At 42.3% G+C, this 21,056-nt stretch overlaps 3 protein-coding genes across 32 annotated transcripts in view; 2 read left to right on the top strand and 1 right to left on the bottom strand.

Annotated features, from left to right (window-relative positions):
- lrrfip1a (leucine rich repeat (in FLII) interacting protein 1a) overlaps positions 1 to 5,702 on the top strand; it is a 35,022-nt gene extending 29,320 nt beyond the window's left edge. For 26 of the 30 annotated variants that reach the window (XM_079618745.1, XM_079618730.1, XM_079618725.1 and 23 more), the window contains one exon: positions 264 to 2,968. In XM_079618745.1, coding sequence (XP_079474871.1) covers positions 264 to 2,644 — 2,381 coding nt within the window. In that variant the 3' untranslated portion in view covers positions 2,645 to 2,968. Of the gene's footprint in view, positions 1 to 263; positions 2,969 to 4,000; positions 4,051 to 4,135; positions 4,257 to 4,435; positions 4,516 to 4,635; positions 4,741 to 4,844 lie in introns of those variants that run through there. The other 4 variants (XM_079618741.1, XM_079618744.1, XM_079618742.1 and 1 more) reach the window with 1 other exon arrangement.
- A 239-nt stretch (positions 5,703 to 5,941) lies between these two features.
- Positions 5,942 to 14,513, bottom strand: tyw5 (tRNA-yW synthesizing protein 5). Its single transcript, XM_079618751.1, has 8 exons — positions 14,356 to 14,513; positions 14,117 to 14,271; positions 7,726 to 7,795; positions 7,395 to 7,439; positions 7,144 to 7,281; positions 6,912 to 6,999; positions 6,631 to 6,747; positions 5,942 to 6,487 (listed from the first exon to the last, which is right to left on the bottom strand). The coding sequence occupies exons 1-8, from the start codon at positions 14,434 to 14,436 to the stop codon at positions 6,201 to 6,203; spliced, it is 981 nt and encodes a 326-aa protein (XP_079474877.1). The 5' UTR covers positions 14,437 to 14,513; the 3' UTR covers positions 5,942 to 6,200.
- On the top strand, positions 14,224 to 20,510 carry maip1 (matrix AAA peptidase interacting protein 1). The gene is made up of 7 exons (XM_079618754.1): positions 14,224 to 14,670; positions 15,065 to 15,418; positions 15,944 to 16,015; positions 16,147 to 16,273; positions 17,689 to 17,842; positions 18,066 to 18,146; positions 19,751 to 20,510. The coding sequence occupies exons 2-6, from the start codon at positions 15,110 to 15,112 to the stop codon at positions 18,142 to 18,144; spliced, it is 741 nt and encodes a 246-aa protein (XP_079474880.1). The 5' UTR covers positions 14,224 to 14,670; positions 15,065 to 15,109; the 3' UTR covers positions 18,145 to 18,146; positions 19,751 to 20,510.
- Positions 20,511 to 21,056: the final 546 nt, after the last annotated feature.

The raw sequence follows: 21,056 nt of genomic DNA, 5'->3' as shown, positions 1-21,056 counted from the left end.
TTGACTTTGAAATCAAAATCAAGAAATGGATTTGCTGAGTAGTCTCTTCGGTTCTTGACTTTAAACTCTGGGGTTTTCTTTTTTGGGACATCCTTGAACACATTTGATTTGTATAGGTTTAAGAGCTTTGCCTTGGAGTCTTCGTTTTTCCCTCCTTTCCTTCTTCCTTTTACTTCTTGCTTTAAACATTTGCAAGATACTCATTGGCTTCTACAGACGCATTAATTCTGGCTTTAACTACTGACACCTCCATCATCTCCCAGGCACTCATCAGTTGAAGCCGTGTAAAGACCAGCAACAAAAAGATTTGGATGACCGGATGCAAGGAAATCAACAGTCTTCCTCTTTCAGTTCTACAAAGACCGCTTTAGAAGCAAATGAGAATGGAGACGTTGGGGACCAAATTAATCAGGGTGTAGGGCAGCTTGAAAATAGACCTGAAGAACCTCGGAGTCCTGTTGGTGATGATGAACTCACAGCAAAAAGACCCAAGGAGAAGATCAAATCTGAGGCACATATTCCAGAAGATTCAAAATATACTGAAGAAGTAGAGTGCAAAGTTCACAAGGATGGACTTATGGAGACCGATCAACAAGAGTGCAAATTTGTCAAACCTAGTAAGGAAATCAAAGAGGAAACTCCTTTAGAGCCTGTATCTGGTTCAATCCATGATGAAACCGATAAACCTGATGAGGCAGTGATTGATGATCAACTCAAAGAGGAGTCTGTGGAATCATCTCACGTGGAGAAACTTACCAAAACACAGGGTGCCAGTGCTTCCAATAAAAAAAAGAAAAAGAAGAAGAAAAACAAACAGAAGCAGAAACAAAGTGACAAGCAAGAGAGTGACACAAAGATGGATGACAAGAATGAAATGGTTTTGATTGAAGACAATCCAAACCAAGAAGTGGAAGGTGATCTAGAAGAAAACCACAAGAAGCCCTTAGGGAATGACATATCCGAAACAACCATGAATACAGATATCCCACATGGTGAAAAAGGAACCAATGAATTGGACTGTATTGAAATTACAAGCATAAATATTAATGCTGATGATTCTCAAGACAGACTTCAGTTAGTTACAGATGAAGCTGATTCTGCAGAAATTTCTAAAACCATCAAAAATGTCGATTGCCTTGTATCTAGCAATGGTGTCCTTTCAGATGATCTGTCCAACAATATTATCTCTAACCCTGCCACCATTTTTGATGAACACACTGAGGATTTGACAAATTCTGTCACAGAACCTGTAATCTTCAGCAGTGAGCTTATGCCTTCAGAAACCGAGACTTCACTGCCTCATGAACCTTCTGCTCAGCCAATGGATACTGTTGGAGTGTGCATTGAGTCCATCAGCAGCTCTGAGAACATAGATAATTCTTCATTGGTAGGTGTCAAGGAAGAGAAGAGTCAGCTGGACTGTGAAGTAGAAGAACAGAAGGAAAGGCTCCAAAATATCGGTCTAGATTGTGACACTAACTCTGAAGATCAAGATCATTCTGCTCATTCCTCATCCCCTGTGATGATGGAGAAGTTGGAAAACGAAGCTGAAAAGGTAATCCAGGAACAACCTATTGATCAGCCAATGGAAAGTCAACTTCAAAACAGTATTGTAGCAGATGTGGACCAGGAAGAGGTTGAGACACAAGATGAACCAGATGAAGAAAACCTTAATTTTCCTAGTGAAAAAGTGTTTGATGGATGCCAAGTTGATGACACTCCTTTAATTGAATCACAGATTCAGGTTATACATGAGAATCCCCTTTCTGCCAGTGAAGCAAATCAGGAATCAATTGTAGAGTCAGAAGCTTCTGCCCATGAACCCAAGGTAGAACATGTCCAGGAGGAAAGATCAAACCAAGATCAGGTTACACTTAATGTGGAACTAGCTGAAGATGAGGTTGAGCCTCAGGTTAAGTCAGATGTGGTTCTTCAAGAGCTCAAGGAAAAAGATGATGATGAGGAAGACGAAGGAGAATCATTTGATTTTGATGAAATGGATCTTGAAGCATCATCAGGTGCCGCTTTAAAAAACCTTCTAGATCATTCAAATGAGGACTCATTGTTAAAAGAGAGTGCACAAGACGTAAGCCATGAATACCAAAGTAATGTTAAGGATGAGGACCATTCAAATGAGGACTCATTGTTAAAAGAGAGTGCACAAGACGTAAGCCATGAATACCAGGGGAATGTTAAGGATGAGGACCAGATTCAAGAAGATGAACATCTGGAACATACAGATCAGGATTCAATGCCAACGGAGCATAACGATGATGGTCATGCCACAGAAAACCCACAAACAGCAACAGATGTAGAAAGATGTTTAACAGAAGAAAACAGTCAAACCAATAGTGAAGTCAGACCTAATGATCAGAATTATGACAGACCTGATCCATTTGAGGAGCATCAGCAGGCATCAGGAGATGTAACACTCAGTAAAGGGGTTAATGAAAGTTCAGAGATGGAGACAAAAGATGTAGGCCAAGAGATCAATAACTCCATTCAGCATGAAAACAAGGCATCACATATTTCTGAAGAGCAGGAAGCCACAGGGATCAACAAGGAAAATGATAGAAAAGAATCTAAAAAAAGTGGAAAAGGGAAAGGAAAGGGCAAGGGGAAAGAAGAATGTAAAATGTCTTAATACAAGGACGTTGCTGAGTGTCCAATTCAACAATTAACATTGCACTTGTAGGTCCTAATGAAATTAATTTGGGACCATTACTTCGGAGAACCCTAGAAAACCAAAGTCAATCCAGATTATCCATCATCACAGCTGTTTCAGCAAGCACATTTTATACATAAATGTTTTACTTCTGAATAACAATACTGAATGAAATCTGGAAATTAGGTCAAATAATATGTAAAATCTAAAACAAAAACACATTAAATGCTAGCAGTAATGGGTGTAATGTCATATTTATTTAGAAAATTTACACAATCATGAATAAAATGTTTTTTATAAGAATATGTGATTTAATATTTTTTTTTCTGTTTTGGAAACTGCCATCTTTCTGTCTATGCTGCGGTCATGATTAGCATTTACAGTTTTTTTCTATTGCAAAGGACCCAGAATGTACTTTGTATGTTGTTTAAGTGGTTGGTATGTTGTTTCAAATGTGGTAAATAAAAAATGTTATTGTGTGCCAACCCTATTAAACATTCCTCTAAGGAGCCTTGTAGTTGCGCTTTGTTTTTCCAATAAATTTTTTGGGAGATATGATTGAAAAAAAAAAATCATTTTAATTCTATTTGGTGAAGATGGTGTTGGAACATTGAAACATGTATGTTAATTGAACATCTATGTTCAAATAAAATGAATAAATTAAAAATCGACATTTTAAACTATTGTTGTTGATTGTGTTAGTTTAATATTTTATCATTTAATTTCCCATCTAACTGAATATAATAATATATTATTATTATTATTTATATAATGATAGAGGACATTTAATTAAACTGCTTCAGATAAGTATACAAACAAAATTACAGTCAATGTTTATTTTTTGGGTCATGAATTTTGCGAGTTTTTGTTTAATGCCAGATCACACTCATTTGCATAAGCTCAAGTATCTCACAATCATGCAAAATACTGATATGTAATAGACGTACAGTTGAGTGAATGCTGAGAGAATTGACTGCATGAGGCTGAGGGCTCTGAGGTCACTTAAGTTTCTGCATGTTGTCCATCCTCATACTTCACATCTCAGCATAGGATAGCCTCACTTTTGCATGCCCTGACTCCTCCCCCTCCATGCCTTTGGCTCCTCCCACCCCTGGTATGTGAACATTTTCCTGTCTAACCTTTGTTTTTTAAGACATGAATGTATATTATTACAGAATATTTTTTTGTTTTTACGTTTTACTAGATTTGTTTAAAAATTTTGACTTTAGTACCCTAAGGTGTTATTATATCTCTCCCTAACCCTCAAACATAAACTGCAGGAAAATGGAACATTTGTTGCTGTCTTATAGTCAATGTGTTGCACTTGCTTTTCAGAAATTCGTTTGCGAAAACTGGTTGATGAGAGGGAGAACTTAATAGAGCAGGTGCGTATCTGGCAGTTGCTTGCTTCACACTCGCTTTGTCCTCATTTTGTGCCGTCACATGAATGTATTTCTTCTTTTTTTTCAGGTTAAGAGATTGAAAGGTCAATTTGAGCTGAAGAAACAGAATAATGGCATAGAGGGCGCATCCAGCCCAGAGGGGGATGTGCTGGAGAATGGTGCCGACTCCAACATCATGGATATACAGAGTAAGGAAATGCCTGCACTCTCAATCAGGTTCAGGGTAAACGTTTTGTAAACTTTTCTCCAGCTAAAAATATCATTACATTATTAACAATGATATTTAACAGGTTTGGTTCATAGTTCAAGAAAATAAGACTCTCTCATCCTCAGCTGTTGAGAAATGTGTAATTGTTCCTTGTTTCAGGGGATGCCAACAGGCAAGTCAATGACCTCAAATTTAAACTTGTCAAATCAGAGCAAGAAGTCACAGCACTTGAACAGAATGTGAGTTATTTTAATATAGTGTTTTATTAGTGTTTATATTTTTAACACATTTTACTCTTCTTAAAATATGAAATAGTGAATTAAAATTTGACACGGTTTTAATTGAAACTCATTTTGTAGGTCACGAGGCTCGAGGGTCAGGTGACCCGGTACAAAGCTGTATCTGAAAATTCAGAGAAGGTGGAAGACGAACTCAAAGCTGAAAAACGCAAACTGCAGCGAGAGGTACAATAGCCTAATAGCACTGCTTTCATCAAAATGACAGACAAAGTCCTACTTATTTGTACATATAATAAAATAAATGACTTGCTCAACTTTGCTTCTGGCAGTTAAGATCTGCATTGGACAAGATTGAAGAGTTGGAATCTAGTAACGGCCACCTCTCAAAAAGGCTGGAGAAGATGAAGACTGGCCGAGGAACAGCAGCAACTCCCTAATGGTTTCAGATCTGTCCCATAATCTGCCCTAGTTCACCTCCACTGCCTGTCCATTTCCCATTGGGCAGCCTCCGAAAGAGCTCTCTATTTATATTCATTCACGCCCATGAGAACCCTGATATGTTACATCCTGCAACCGTGCCATTTCTTCCTGTTTAAGTTGAGTTCTTCATCTTTGGAGAACCCAATCAGGACTTTTTTGAATGATGCAGGACGACTCTTAGTGTGGCATGTTTAAAAGCACAAACACTGTAGTTCAAAAAGTTAGAATGCTAATTGTCTCATTTGAATGTTGCTATGACTGAATTTATTCAAACCTAACATGCAAGGCCGCCTGAGATTATTTGTTGAAGGATCTGAGAAGTTATGCTTTGGAATTCTGACTGTGAAGATCAGGACATGTTGTCCAGCTCAAGGAAGTCTGGGTGGTCATTTGTTTGGTTTGTTTTAGGTGTGTAAGACACCTGTTGCTTTACAAAGACGAAAGATAAGTATGTGTGATGCTTTTATGTGTTCCACTCTCAGATATTTTATTAACACTGGTTGAGTTAGCTCTTCCGTATTTATCTGAATCCAAAGTTTCTGGAATATTGAGGTCACACAGCTGGATTTTGCCATCTGTGTTCTTTTATTTTTTTGTTCTTCTAATGAATTGTCTATAATGGTCTTCCTAGCATGCTGTCCCCTACATGTCAGAAAGACTGAAGTGATATAAATGAAGATGAATACTGATTCTTAGTGAATGTTATTGTTGTATTGATGCTGACAATGCCACTCAACAGAACCACATTGATCAGTAATTTGTTCAAGGATTTCAGGCTGAGCACAGCAACAACTCTTGATGTTGTAACTGCCTTTGACAAGATTTAACATTCAACTTCCAGGTGATGAAGAAGACTAGAAGATTGAGTCATTTTCATGTTTTCCAAACCATTGAAACCAATTACGAGAAATTCTGTGATCAGAAGCATTAATTGGTGAAGACTGTTGTGATCACAAGCGCAATTTATTACCACCAGCCCGGATGAGAGGCGCTTCCACCCTGTTTACAATGCTTTAACATGTAGGTTAAATTTATGAACTGTTATCTGCAATAAAATGTCAATTTTAATTTAAACAGTTTGTCCGTGGTCCATATACACATTCTCCTCACCACTCTCAGATGTCCTTTGACGGCGATGGCACAGCAAAGTCTTAATTTGGCATTTCCAAGTGTACAGCTCCATTTAGTCTGAATGAATGACAAAACTATTTAGTGTCAACATTTTCCTCTGCCGCCTCCATAGGTTGCCTAATGTACGCCCGACTTTGAATCCGCAGCACCATGCGGCGAGCATAGAAATCCCGATACTCAGGTGGCAGTTCTTCTAAGATGCCTAGAGTCCTCTCCAGTGCCTGCAGTGCTCGAGTAGCTGCTACTGGGTCTTTATTTCCATATGGATCTTTCTTATCATAACTCTCAGGTGGAAGGTGCTTCCAGAACACGTTGACACCAACTCCAAACTGGAGAGCCAGGGTATTGTGAAACCAAAGAGCTGAGAAAATGCAATTCAAATTTCATTACATTAAAAAAAATTGCTATTCTTTGAATGCAATTAGTTCAACATTACTTCAAGTTATGAGTGCTGTGTGAAAGTACATAGTAGTTTAACTAATTGGCGCGGGTAAAGGATCATACCTGGGATGAAGAGCAGGTCTCCTGGTTCCAGAACACACTCGTAGCGGCACGCTTTCACAAACTCAGGATAACGTTGCAGATCAGGAGTGTCGATGTCCAAAACTTCAGACTTGTCCCCTAAAAAAAAATTACAATTCAACAATTATGCAGATGTATTTTAGAGATTTATAATTTAGTATATACAGCTTTATCACACACATAATGTGTCTTTATGTGTGTATAGATAAAATTTACATTTATATTCTACACATAGTTGTCATTTGTAAAGTACAGAGGATCACCTGTGAGGTAGAGATGAAGGGCATCTTTGGGGCTGTAGAGAACAACACGCTTTCGTCCTGTAACCTGAGCCAGAAGGTTGTCCATTACCTGACGGTAAACCATAACATAGCCGCCATAAGCCAAGAGTGCTTTAAAAATGTACAACTTAACAAGAAACTGCATGGTCACATTTCCATTGTCTTGTCTTTTTGCAAAAAAAAGTGCCACAACTTATAGTTATGTAGAACTCACATCATAGTGCGTCCACAGCTGTAGACCAGGGGAACTAATTCGAAAGACACTGGAGAAAAACTGCTCCGGCTCAAAGAACTGGGGTATATAGAAGTCTTCTGCCAGCTCAGGGAACTGCTTCCTTAAATCAGCAGGTTCCTCAAAGGGAAAGGACAAGAATATGTTCTAGGCATTCTACTGTAAGGCATATACAGAGGCATATTCAATTATTCGAATTAAACTCTACAGTCCCAAACAAGTAGGATAACTACCTTACGAACATCTTCTCCAAGTGAGCGCAAGTAATAGCTTTCATCCTGTTGGGAAAAAGAAAATTGTGTTTGGCTCACATAAAAACTTGTGGGCCATAGCAAAATAATAAATAAATTAAGAATATCAAAGTATATGAAAATATAGATGCATTAAAATGGGTTAGTGTGTCTGAAGCCAGAACTACTTCCAAACTTTAGCTTTAGAATTAAGTGGCACAATGCAATACATTTAAATAATATTTGGATATTAAAAATCTTACAGAATATGAATTTAAAAAAAAACATTATCACACTGCACTTTTTTAAAGATTAAACATTAAAGGTAACTGACCTGACTAATGAAGAAATCAGAGTGTTTCGCCTCTGCAGCTCTCTGAATAAACTTGTCAAATGGCAGTGTCCTGAAATACAGAATAATGTTCTCTTACGTAGAGTTCTCTCGTACTGCGTCGAAGAACGCTACGGGAAAGATATTTCTTTGTCGAGATTGAAGCCTAAAATTAATCCTTAATTTTGTAATAATGTAAAACGCTTTTCTGAAGCATACAACCTAGGCGGAGCAATACAGCTCACCCATTGGCTGCTCTGCCAGAAAAGCACAGCCTATGCGAGGCCAGGACGCTGACCAATGAGGGCGCTTCGCGCCCTTCTGCGTCACCTCCCGCCCAAACAGGCGTGGCCTAGGCCTATAAATACGAGCATAGCTGTCTAACACGCCGATTTTCTTAAATTCACGAAGCTGTACGCATCGCTGGATTGGATTCGAGCCGCCACAGCCGTTTGGAACAAGCACCTCAGCAGGACGCGCCTCTTACCTGAAGCCGCTGGTCATCGCCGCCTTCAGCCGCCGTTCCCTGCTGCGCTTCTCCGGCGTGGAATATCCTTTACATTATGTGTGTGTGTTTTGTGTGTGTGTTCGCCGTCGCGTCACACAGTTTTTCCACACTAAAAGAGCCGAGCGTCTTTTTCAAGATGTCTCGCACCTCCTGTGGCTCGTGTAGAGCCCCGCTCAGCGACGGGGACCACGTGCTTGTGTTTCCTGCCTGTGAGTATCACGCAGCTTCAGCTCTCGTCGATGGCGGCTGCCATCACTGTGATTTGATGCCTACGGTGACTCTGCGGACTCGCCTGGCGTTCATTTACTGAAGCTGCACCCTTTTTCCGCCCGCTGTAGTGCCGCGCCGTGAAAAGCGCCGTGCTCAGCGGAGCCCGGAACCTCCCTTCACCACGAGATGCTCGCCGCTGCTGCCGCTAGCTTCTCCGCCCGCTTCGCTCGACTCTCTGACCGACGGACAAGGGCCGCTGTGTGCCGCCGCGTCCGTCATGGATGAGGAAGATGAAGCCGTGTCTGTGAAGGACGACTGCTGTTCTCTCCTCGCTTCGGGTAGCGAGGGATGGGCGAGCTCCGAGGATCTCCCCTCCCCCGCCGCTCGTGAGCGTCGACGGAGAAAGACCAGCATCGATGCGCTTACCGGCTGGATGGCTGCTTTTCTGCAGAGGAACGTACGTTACCGTCCTCACGACCCGCGCCTTTTTCTTCCTGAATTCACGAGGAAATCGCGGAGTCCCGGAAAGCCCCGTTTTCAGCCAGGATGCGCATTTCTGCTTCGAGGAAAGCTACAGTGTTAAAATCCCGCCGCGGCCGGATTTCACTAAAATATCTCGCTCGCACAGTCCCAACATTCGCGACCGTGCCAGTGTATTTTGCAGTCACCAAATCGGCATCAATGCCCGTTTGCCTGCACACAGACGCCGTTTTCACGACGCCCCAGGTAAATCTGAAAATGTATTTACTGGTGTCCCGGCCACGGCCGATGGTGTAATGTGTGTATCCGTAATGCCCACGACCTAGTGCCCATTCGTACACACAAGCACAGCCCTACACAATACAGGGCTTGCACACATAAAATCGACCCGTGTCGGTTGTGCTTCACATGTAAGTTAGTGAACGTGCCCGCTTTTCAGTGCCCACAATCACTACACACTGCATGTCCCGTGGTTTCTGTAAAAACGAAACGAATGCACGGTCAGTCGGTTCTGATAGACAGTACTCTCTGTGCTACACGGTGTCCCGGCCACAGCCGATGATGTAATGTGTGTATCCGTAATGCCCACGACCTAGTGCCCATTCGTACACACAAGCACAGCCCTACACATACAGGGTTTGCACACATAAATCGACCCATTTCGATTGTGCATTATAGGTAGTGAGCGTGCCCGTTTTCAAGCGCCCACAATCACTACAAACTACATGTCACACGGTTTCTATGAAACGAAACCAATGCACGGTCAGTCAGTTCTAATAGACAGTACTTCCCAGTGCTATAAATGTACCCGCGTTCACGCACCCACATTTATTCTCAAACATGCCGAGCCGTACGGGGTTCGCACCGCGCGCTCTCTCTTTCACCTGAGAGAGCTGAGAGCGCGCGCGGGCTGCCCGCTCGATTAAGCGCGCCCCCGCATCACGCTGCAATGGCGCCCATGTTACAGCACACGACTGCTCTCGTGTCGCCGCCATTTCGCGACCAGAGCCCGGTTTTTCAACCCGTGCAAGCACAGCCCTGAACAACGCAGGGTCTGCACACATAAAATCGGCTCATGCCGATTGTGTTTTACATGTAGTGAGCGTGACCCACTGCCAAGTGCCCACAACCACTACACACTGCACGTTCCGCGGTTTTCTGTAAAAACGAAACTAACGAACGGTCAGTCAGTACACAAAAACAGTGTTCCCGGTGTTATAAATGTGCCCGCCACCAAGCGCCCACGTTTATTCACAAACATCACGAGCCCTACGGGACTCGTCCCGCGCGCTCTCTCTCGACACAGAGAGCTGAGCGCGCGCGGGATGCATACTGTGTTAAACATGCCCCCCGCCTCACACGCCACGGCGTCCATGTCACAGCACACGGTTGCTCTCGTGTCGCCGCCATTTCGCGACCAGGGCCCAGATTACATTCAACCCCTAGTCACACGTGCAGATGCATGGGAATGACTTCCCGGGGTCTCAGAATGGGTGCTAGAGACTATAAAAAGAGGCTATTCGCTACAGTTTCATCGACGCCCTCCCCGTTTCACGGGAAAAGTCGAAACCACGGTAAAAACAGAAGTAGCACATCTACTTCGAGCCGAAATAGCGAAGCTATTGAGCAAAGGGGCCATAGAGCCTTTATCTCAAGCTCAGAGCGAAGGGGGTCTGTACAGCAGATATTTCCTGGTACCGAAGAAAGACGGGGGTCTCAGACCCATTTTAGATCTAAGGCGTCTGAACAAAACGCTAACAAAGCGGAAGTTCAGAATGCTCACGACCAGAAAAATCCTCGCGCAAATTCGCCGAGGAGACTGGTTTATGGCGATAGATCTGAAAGACGCGTATTTTCACATACAAATTGCGTCACGTCACAGGCGATTTTGAGATTCGCCTTCGAGGGCCGGGCATATCAGTACACAGTCCTGCCATTCGGCCTATCCCTAGCACCTCGTACATTTACAGTGTGCATGGACGCGGCGCTGGCACCCCTGAGACTCCGAGGCGTTCGAATTCTGAACTATTTGGACGATTGGCTGATTCTAGCTCAATCTCCGTCAGAACTCGCTCACCACAAGACACTAATACTCGATCACCTCGAGTGCTTAGGTCTGAGAGTCAATTGGGAGAAAAGTTCACTGTTTCCCAGTCAAAGGATCTCCTTTTTAGGACTGGATCTGAACTCACTGTCTATGACAGCACGCCTGTCATCACAGCGCAGGCGAAATACCCTGCAAATGGCGAAATCCTTCCGCAGCGGCCACATAGTGCCGCTCAGGAGATTTCAGAAAATGCTGGGCCTCATGGCCTCAGCCTCTACAGTGCTGCAGTTGGGCCTGCTGCGCATGCGCCCACTACAGTTCTGGTTGAGAACGCGCGTACCGCGCCGAGCATGGTTACACGGTCGTTATCGCCTCAAGGTCACTCAGGAATGCATTTCAGCCCTGACACCATGGAGAGCGTCAGACTGGTACCGGTCAGGTGTAAGCCTGGGGACTTCCTCGAGCCTGAAGGTAGTGTCCACGGACGCGTCCACCTCAGGCTGGGGAGCACTGCTCGACGGCAGACCGCTCTTTGGCCAATGGGCAGAGCGAGCCAAACTACCGCACATAAACTGCCTGGAAATGATGGCGGTGGACTTTGCGCTGAGGCGTTTCTGTCCCCGGATAAAAGGACACACGTCCTGGTCCGCTCGGACAACGTGTCGGTAGTAGCCTACATAAACCACCAGGGTGGCCTGAGGTCCCGAAACCTATTCAGGTTAGCGGAACGCCTACTGGTGTGGGCCCAGCACAACCTGCGCTCGTTAAGAGCAATACACGTGCCAGGCCACTTGAACGTAGGCCCGGACAGACTCTCACGGAACAATGTTCCTACGGGAGAGTGGTCCCTACACACACAGACAGTGCGTCTGCTGTGGAAAAGGTTCGGCAGAGCGGAAATAGACCTGCTTGCAAACCAGGAAAACGCTCACTGCCCAGAATTCTTTTCGAAGAGCGCGAACGCGCTGGCCAGAGTCTGGCCCCGCCGTCCGCTCTATGCCTTTCCTCCTGTCTCACTCCTGCCTCAAGTGCTGGAGCGTATCAAGGAGAGCGGATGCTCGGTACTACTGGTTGCTCCATACTGGACGAATCAGACCTGGTTCCCAGCTTTGATGCGACTAAAAAGTACTGCCCCGTGGCCGATTCCAGTGAGGAGAGACCTCCTCTCACAGGCCAAGGGCGCGATCCTGCATCCTCACCCCGAGCTTTGGTCCCTACACGTATGGGCCATAAACGGGTACCCGCTAACCTCCCAAGAGGAGTGTTAGACACGATCGAGCAAGCTAGGGCTCCGTCTACTAGACGGCTCTACGCTTCCAAATGGTCGGTGTTCTCTGGATGGTGTTCAGATCAAGGTCTGTCACCACTTCAGTGTGGAGAACCGGAGATTCTCTCCTTCTTGCAAGAGCTATTGGATAAGGGAAGAACCCCATCCACGCTCAAAGTCTATGTGGCTGCCATATCAGCGTTCGTTAATCCAACGCTTGGCCGTTCACTAGGCAGGAACGACCTGGTGGTCCGTTTCCTTAGAGGCGCCAGGAGGTTAAACCCCCCAAGGCCCCCCTCAGTCCCCGTTTGGGACCTTTCTACAGTGTTGAACGCTATGAAAGGGGCCCCTTTCGAGCCTATTCACTCAGTTGACATGAAACACCTGTCTTTCAAGACCGTGTTTCTTTTGGCTCTCGCTTCAGTGAAGTGTGTGGGAGACTTGCAAGCGCTCTCAGTGAGAGCTTCTTGTATGGAGTTCGGGCCAAACGACTCTGTAGTCGTATTGAAACCGAAGCATGGGTACGTGCCTAAGTCCCTCAACACACCGTTCAGGGCTCAGGTCATCTCCCTGTCGGCTCTGCCGGCTTCAGAGGACGGAAATAGCCCCCTTTGCCCGGTCAGGGCATTAAGAGCTTATGTGTCCCGCTCCGCTGTTTTTCGACAGACGGAGCAGCTCTTTGTTTCGTTCAACGGACGCTCCAAGGGGCGAGCCGCGACGAAACAGAGTCTGTCTCGATGGGTAGTGGACGCCATTGCGCTAGCCTACGCATCTAGAGGTTTGGAATGCCCTTTGGGCATCAGAGCACATTCCACGAGAGGCATGGCCTCTTCATGGGCTTGGTATAGCGGAATCTCGTTACAAGATATCTGTATGGCGGCAGGCTGGGCCTCCCCGTCTACATTTATTAGGTTCTATAACCTAGAGGTTCCTGCGTTGCAGGCTAAACTGCTCTCGGTCTAGAAGACTATGCATTAGTGTCCTGCCCCGCGCTGCGGCCCAGGTCACTTCAATGTTAATATGTATAAGTGTTTCTGCCCCGCGATGCGGCCCAGGTCACTTCAATGTTTAATGTGTATAAGTGTTCCTGCCCCGCGCTGCGGCCCAGGTCACTTCAATGTTTAAGCATCACTCACTGACAATGTGTCCCATGAGCATGCTATTACCCCTCATATATATCTATATTTACATATATATGCTATTATGCCTTAAGAGGCACTACTATAAAGGGATGATGCTAATTTAGCCGCTCTCCCTATACTTCTTGGGGTAGGCACTTGTATACCAGGGCGCGCGCGCCCTTAGGTGTCTGTGTCGGTCCAAGAGCACGCACGGCGTTTTACATGGGGTTCCCGTAGCGTTCTTCGACGCAGTACGAGAGAACTCTACGTAAGAGAACGTACTCGGTTACTAACGTAACCTCGGTTCTCTCTAGAAGAGGGAACGAGTACTGCGTCTCATGGCCGTGCGTGTCCGCGCTGCGTCGCTTCATTGACGAAAATCGGCGTGTTAGACAGCTATGCTCGTATTTATAGGCCTAGGCCACGCCTGTTTGGGCGGGAGGTGACGCAGAAGGGCGCGAAGCGCCCTCATTGGTCAGCGTCCTGGCCTCGCATAGGCTGTGCTTTTCTGGCAGAGCAGCCAATGGGTGAGCTGTATTGCTCCGCCTAGGTTGTATGCTTCAGAAAAGCGTTTTACATTATTACAAAATTAAGGATTAATTTTAGGCTTCAATCTCGACAAAGAAATATCTTTCCCGTAGCGTTCTTCGACGCAGTACTCGTTCCCTCTTCTAGAGAGAACCGAGGTTACGTTAGTAACCGAGTACGTTTTAACTTACACAGTTTTTTGTTGGACTCGTGATCTGTGTTAAATCACACACCTGTACACAAAGTTCTTATGCAGAAAGTCCATCCTGGGCTCGGGGGACACGTGCACTTTGACCTCGCGGTCTCCCCCTTTTTCTGCGAGATAACTCACCGTCCACGCGCGCGCACATGGCCCCAGGGGCACGCGCTTTAGAACCACTGGTCTGCGCTGAACGAGACACGCGTTTCATTTACACGCAACACACTCACAACACCGCAACAAATTGTTGTTATTACACATAACACGAGTTACCAGAGGATATATGTCCTTCAAGAAAGTCTCTCTGTCCACATCGGTGTATACGGGCACCTCCAGCTTTTCCTGACAGTCCATTTCTGACAATCTGAAGCTGACTCCGAGTCCATTCGCTGCACTCTTTAGCCTTCCGAAACTGATAGGAAGTCCGACTCGTTTCTACGAGTCGACTCTTTCAAACAGTTATTTTCAAAGAACCGGTTAAAATTTCTCTAAAAAATGCTCTAAATTAAATCACTCAAGTAAAGCCACGTAGACATATATTGTTGTTTATTACTGTGTTTTTATACATAATGGTGGTTAAATGACTAGGTGAGTTGTTGACCATAGACAGTATATAAAGTTGTTGACCCGAGAAGAACCTCTCAGAACCATTCAGTCTGATTCGTTAACGAATCGCTCAGCCCGTTTTGAACATAGACATGACAAGGCTTTCTATACATGTCTATGGTTTTGAAAACCAATTCAAATGATTCATTTAAATAAACCGACTCAAAAGAACAATTTGTGGGAAAAATTGGACACATGAAAATATGTCACATGTGTTCTACGTCTCTTTTTTTTTTACAAACAATACACATAATATACATTTAATTAATGTAAATAAAGTGTAAGTTTGTTTTGTCTGCAAAAAATACTGATATAGTGCTGAAATCCGTTTTGTTTCTGTAAATGCGGAACTTTTCTCTCCTTTGTATGTTGTCAGTCGGATTCCCCTAACAGACGGCCCACTGAGGATGATGGGAGAAAGATGGCGCTGCCCTTACTGAGGTGCTGTAACGTTAGCTGTAACCGTAACAGGCCCGTTTCCATTCTGATCCGGTACTTTACATCAAACCCGCTTTTAGTGAGTCAGTCCAAACAAATCGCACCCGTATCGTCTTCTGTGTGTAGTGTTCGTCAGTACAGCTCTGAGAGACACAAACAGAACCAAAAAGTTGTTGTTGTCGGCATCCCGAACCCCTTCATCTGGTTCCGAACCCGCATCTACTTCTTTCTCATCCGAACTTACTTCGACAAAGAGTTTAGCATCGAGGAGTTCTCGGAAGGAGCCAAACTGGTGAGTTTTAGATTTGTCTCCTTTAATGTCATCACATCATGAAGTAAACCGACGGCGTGTTTTTTAAAATTGCTTAACCGACGACATGTTATGGACACTACATATAAATAATGTTAGAAGTTATAACTTGTTCATAATAATTATCGACCAAAAAGTCAATAATTGTATAAGACCCTTGTATTTTAGGCATTTATATTTTATGAATGAACATACCAAAAAAGATGCATGTTTAATTGTAATTGTAGTTTTAGCCTATCAACAAATGCCAAATTGTAAACATTACTTCACATTTAGAAAGGGTGGGGAGCATTATAATATGTTATACATATGTTTATACCATTTCTAAATCTCAATAACAAAATAATTGTTTAATTTTTTTTAAACAAGTTTTGTTTTTTTACTTTTCATGCCTCTTTCTTGACTCTTTCCTCTTTCTTTATTTGTGATTGTGAACTGTTTACTGTTTTGAGTAAGTCCTACATGATGATTTAAACCGAATATTAAAACCTGTCCTTTCTTTCTCAGGCTTTCTCACACGTTTCAAGATTGCTGTCTCAGTGTCAGTTCGAGTCTCTTGAGGGATTAGTGGCTAAAGATGTAAGAACATGTTATGAAGAGAACAATTATCCTATTATTTTCCTGTTGAAGATTATTTAATGTCAATATGAGTATATTATGTGTATGTAATATACTCCTATAATATATATTATTTATATTCTCTCCCATAGCTAATTGAAAAACTTGAGGAAAAATGCGCTCATCTGCCTGTGAGCCACCAGAGGGCGCTGTCAGCCGAGTCTGATGAGATCATGTACACAACTACTGGAGATGTGGGCATCTACTATGATGATAGCGGTGAGACCCTATAAGCTTCATACCACGCAATATTCGTCCAGGTAATGTTTAAGTATTGTTTGTGGGTGAGTAATTTAGAAAAAAATAGCTTTAGTTGTGTGTATCCAGCATATTTTCCTCCTTTTTATCGGACTGGTTCTTATGAAAGCCAATTTAGGTTACTACCCCCCCAGTTGCATAGACCAGGCTTAAAGGATTAGTTCACTTTTTTTTAAAAACTTTTGCTGATAATTTACTCACCCCCATGTCATCCAAGATGTCCATGTCTTTCTTTCTTCAGTCGAAAAGAAATTAAGGTTTTTGATGAAAACATTTCTCCATATTATGTACTTCACTGGGGACCAAACGGTTCAAGGTCCAAATGACAGTGTCAGTGCCGCTTCAAAGGGCTTTAAACGATACCAGACGGTGAATAAGGGTCTTATCTAGCGAAACGCTTGGTCATTTAAAAAATATAAGTTTTATAAGCACAAATGCTCGCCTTGCTCTGTTCTGTGATGTGCGTTCGTGACGTCACGTAATACGCAATTATGTTGAAAAGGTCACGCTTCTATGAAAAGTAAAACATTTCTATCCTGACGAACATTTTCTTTTGGGCTTTTTAATATTACAACACCCAGGATACGCACACGCAATGGGCATTTTAAACGATAAACTGACACAAAGCCATTTGAATATGTGTATATTGTCCTCCTTCCGCACATTTGTAAACACTGACTCTGTGAAGCGTGACCTTTTCAACGTAATTGCGTATTACGTGACGTCACGGACGTGCATCACAGAACAGAGCAAGGCGAGCGTTTGTGCTTATAAAACTTCAACTTTTATATTTATTTTTGAAATGACCGAGCGTTTCGCTAGATAAGACCCTTATTCACCGTCTGGTATCGTTTAAAGCCCTTTGAAGCGGCACTGACACTGTCATTTGGACCTTGAACCGTTTGGTCCCCAGTGAAGTACATAATATGGAGAAATGTTTTCATCAAAAACCTTAATTTCTTTTCGACTGAAGAAAGAAAGACATGGACATCTTGGATGACATTGGGGTGAGTAAATTATCAGCAAAAGTTTTTTTTTTAAGTGAACTAATCCTTTAAGCTTAGTCCCAGACTAAAATGCATGTTTGAGATGTTTTTACTGAAAGCAACTTGCACTGAGATATCTTAAAATATGTTAGTGTCATTGTTTTGTCTCAAGATGCACTCCAGTAATGTTTTTTTTTTCTAGGGCATATATAATATATATAAAAGCTACTCGAATGTCCTAATTGAACCAAGGCCTACTCCTGTCTTAATCTAAGCCCTGTCTGTGAAACCAGGCCAAGATGTTTTTAAAAAGATATAATTTTGTTTAAAGTAGTCCATAAATTCATATGTATGACAAAAATAATTGCAGTATCTTTCTTTTATTTTCAGGAAGGAAATTTGTAAGTATTTTGATGCGCTTCTGGTACTTAACGAGTGCCAGAATTCCTGAAGATGATATGGAGGGAGCGAGAATTTTCCAGGTTGCCATTGGTGGAGAGGGAGAGACACCAGAGGCCAAGAGATTGCTTACAGCCAATTATGAGTGAGTACTGTGATTACTCTTCATTGCTTGTATATTGCGTCTCATAGTGAGATTGAGATAGATTGCAAGATTCTTATTAATTATTGTTTATTACAGTTTAAATTGCTTATAAATATTATGATTAAGAGAAGCTTCCATTTACATTGAGTTAATGTCCAGAAATATAAGTTTTGTGTAAATATCAGTAAAAGTTATGTCTGTCTTGTTTTCTTTGTTTTGGCAGATTCCAAAGGGAGTTTACCCAGGGTGTGACTCCAGATTGGATCATCACAAGGATAGAACACTCAAAACTTCTTGACTAAGGGTGTATTCACACCAGGAAAGTCCGATAGTTCACTTGCTTTGGTCCGGACCAAATAATTTTTTAGTTTTTTTGTTTGGTACGGTTCGCTTTCACACTGCTCTTTTTGCAAGTGAACCAAAATGTGTAAACAAAACCACACGTGTGCTAAGGTCGTCCATTCATTGGACAAGGATTCTCAAGTAGGGAAATCAGGAAGTGCAACAAAAAAAAGGCTCGGAGATTTAAAAAATATAAAAATAAATTAAAAATAAATTTAGAGATATTTCGTAGGCTACTGCAATATTTGTTCTTTTTGTCTCGTTATTTCGAAATAATATGTGTGCGTGCATCTGTAAATCCGGTGACGCGTGTATTGATTTTATTAATAAACAAGTGTTTTCTCTAAAAGTGTCGACTCGGCTGCAAAGATGAAGTTGACGATCGCCATCTCCATGTGAACGCGCTTATAGAGAGAAATGAACATAAATAAGCCTAATAATGGATTACATAATCAGAGAGTAGCCTTTTTCTTTTTTCGTTTTGAATTATTTCGTTTAAAGACATTTCAAGCTTTGTGTATTTGGTGTATTTGTCATGTCTGTGTGAGGCATACACTGAGTTTCGTTAAGTTAGGATGAGCTCTAGTTCACGTGCAATGCAAGTGAGCGCGCGGCCGCCTCCGTTATATTTGTTTCGTCGGCCTAGGCTATTCATTAAATACAGACAATTGGTTGATGAAAAATGTATTAAAATTAAGATACAATTTATACAAAACGAAATTCACTTTAAAGAAAGGCTTTCTATAACAACTTCAACTTCAACGGTCAAAATCATGTCTGACCCGCTCCATGTCTCATATTGCGCATCCTTGGTCGTGCTGTTCACTTTTCATAAATCAACATAAATGGGAAAAAAAATAACATTATAATATTTTAACAAATATGAAACGCGCTTTTTTAAATGGCTACAACAGTATAGTAGGCCTACATAACCTACTCTCTATTTGTACAAATTTCTGCACATTAATTTAATTCTGAATTTTGCACACATAAGTTGAAAGGCATTTGTTCAAATCAAGTTCACGGATAATTGTGCGTGCATTTATTAGCCTAATCATTATGATACTAAAATCCTAACAAATAGGCTATGCTATGTACAAAAAATCAGATGAGTTCTCTCGAAAAATCTCTCGTTCACGTTCATTGTATTAAAAGTGATTCGTTCAGCGTTCGGCGAAAATATCACGCGTTCAGTGAACACGGTCATGCACAACACTGCCAATGATGCACACACGACGCGCAGAATGACGCGCAACAGTATCGTGTGGCCAGACAGCGCGCCGGAATGGAATTCTCTTTCGCACTTGAATGAACAATATTGGGTCGATATTGATATTGGGCCGATATTGGGTCGGTTCATGTTCACATCGTAAACGAACCGTACCAGAGTTCGTTTGGAACCGTACCGAGACCACCTCTTCAGCTGGGTCTCGGTTCGATTGTTTGGTCCGCACCCGAGTTCGATTGCTGTATTCACACCTGCCCAAAAGGTCCGCACCAAGGGGGGAAACGAACTAGAGTTCGATTCAATCGAACCAAACAAGGCAGGTGTGAATACACCCTAAGTGTGCTGAACTTGAATTTTTTTTTGTTCATTCAATACTGCTCAACATGCCAACAAATTTAGGCTTGAATCTCTAACCCTCACTGGAAAAAAATTATTGTTATGAATGGTGGTTTCATATGTGCTTCAGTGGATCTCATCTCACTGATCTTAGATTAAGATGAGTGATTGTTCAGATTAATGTTTGTAAATTTGTAAGGCTCATTGGAATATTTTTATTTTATTTTTATGAATCAGAATCTGCTTTATTGGCCAAGTATGAGCATACAAGGAATTTGTTACAGGTTTAGAGCAAACCAACATTGCTGGACTGAACGAGACATAAACTAATACAACATGATTATGGATACTACATGACAGTCAAAATGTAAACACATTTAGGAACACAACAGTTTTTTTGTTTTGTTTTTCAACATAATTGACTTTTGGTGTCAAATTGTGCAAACTGTGCAATTGAACTGTAACACTGTATCAGAAGCATCTGAAAACCTTTGAATCACTGCTTGGGTCATTTAAAAGACAGGCGAATACAGATTTGATGAACTGACCTTCTTTTAACGGTTTTATCAAAATGTACATCTTATGCAAAACAGCAGCAACAAGTAACATCTGTTTTTTATTTCATATTAAAATATCATAATTCATCAAAACATTGTACATTTAAATTATTCTGGCTGAATATTATAAATGGTTAGTTGTTCTAATGGAATCTTTATTTTGCGATATGTCATATACAGTACAACTGAAAAAATAGCCATATACTGAATTAATTTGAAACCAAATATATATATATATTTTTTTTCTTTATGGTTATTATTTTTCTCTAACATGTAGTAATGCAGTACCTTTTAGAACTTTGTAACTTCAATTCAATTCAATTCAACTTTATTTCACCATGTATACAGATACTAGGAATTTGGATTGGTCTTCTCCATGCAGGCAACACACAGTAAAACAGAAAGACAAAGAAAAACAAAGACAAAAACACAAAAACAGGACAGACAGCGACATTATGAGCAATAGGTTAATATGAGTGTAGAATCTAAATAGTGTTGTGTTAAAAATAAAAGATAAAGTGCAATGAATTCCAGATTTAAGAGTCATTCAGAAGGACTATTGCTTTGGGGAAAAAACTGTTGCGGTGGCGTGATGTTTTGGCCAGAAAGGCCCTGTACCGTTTTCCAGAGGGGAGAAGATTAAACAGACTGTTGGCAGGATGAGAGGGGTCGGCCGCAATCTTCACAGCTCTGGTAATGGACCAGATTAGAACTTAAAAACATATGTCTGTAATTAAGTTAAGGAGATGTT

Source organism: Phoxinus phoxinus (genome assembly GCF_949152265.1).
Source record: "Phoxinus phoxinus genome assembly, chromosome: 7".
Taxonomy (NCBI): domain Eukaryota; kingdom Metazoa; phylum Chordata; class Actinopteri; order Cypriniformes; family Leuciscidae; genus Phoxinus; species Phoxinus phoxinus.
This window is presented reverse-complemented; position numbering and strand designations above follow the sequence as displayed.

Excerpts from the sequence above, each read along its gene's own strand:
- tyw5 (XM_079618751.1), bottom strand. The coding sequence starts at position 14,436 with ATGGACTGTCAGGAAAAGCTGGAGGTGCCCGTATACACCGATGTGGAC. Across the intron at positions 7,440-7,725 it reads CTGATTTCTTCATTAGTCAG|GATGAAAGCTATTACTTGCG; the intron begins GTCAGTTACCTT and ends TTTTCCCAACAG. Across the intron at positions 6,748-6,911 it reads CCTTCATCTCTACCTCACAG|GGGACAAGTCTGAAGTTTTG; the intron begins GTGATCCTCTGT and ends ATTTTTTTTTAG.
- maip1 (XM_079618754.1), top strand. The coding sequence starts at position 15,110 with ATGGCGCTGCCCTTACTGAGGTGCTGTAACGTTAGCTGTAACCGTAAC. Across the intron at positions 16,016-16,146 it reads AGGGATTAGTGGCTAAAGAT|CTAATTGAAAAACTTGAGGA; the intron begins GTAAGAACATGT and ends TCTCTCCCATAG. Across the intron at positions 16,274-17,688 it reads CATCTACTATGATGATAGCG|GAAGGAAATTTGTAAGTATT; the intron begins GTGAGACCCTAT and ends TTTTATTTTCAG.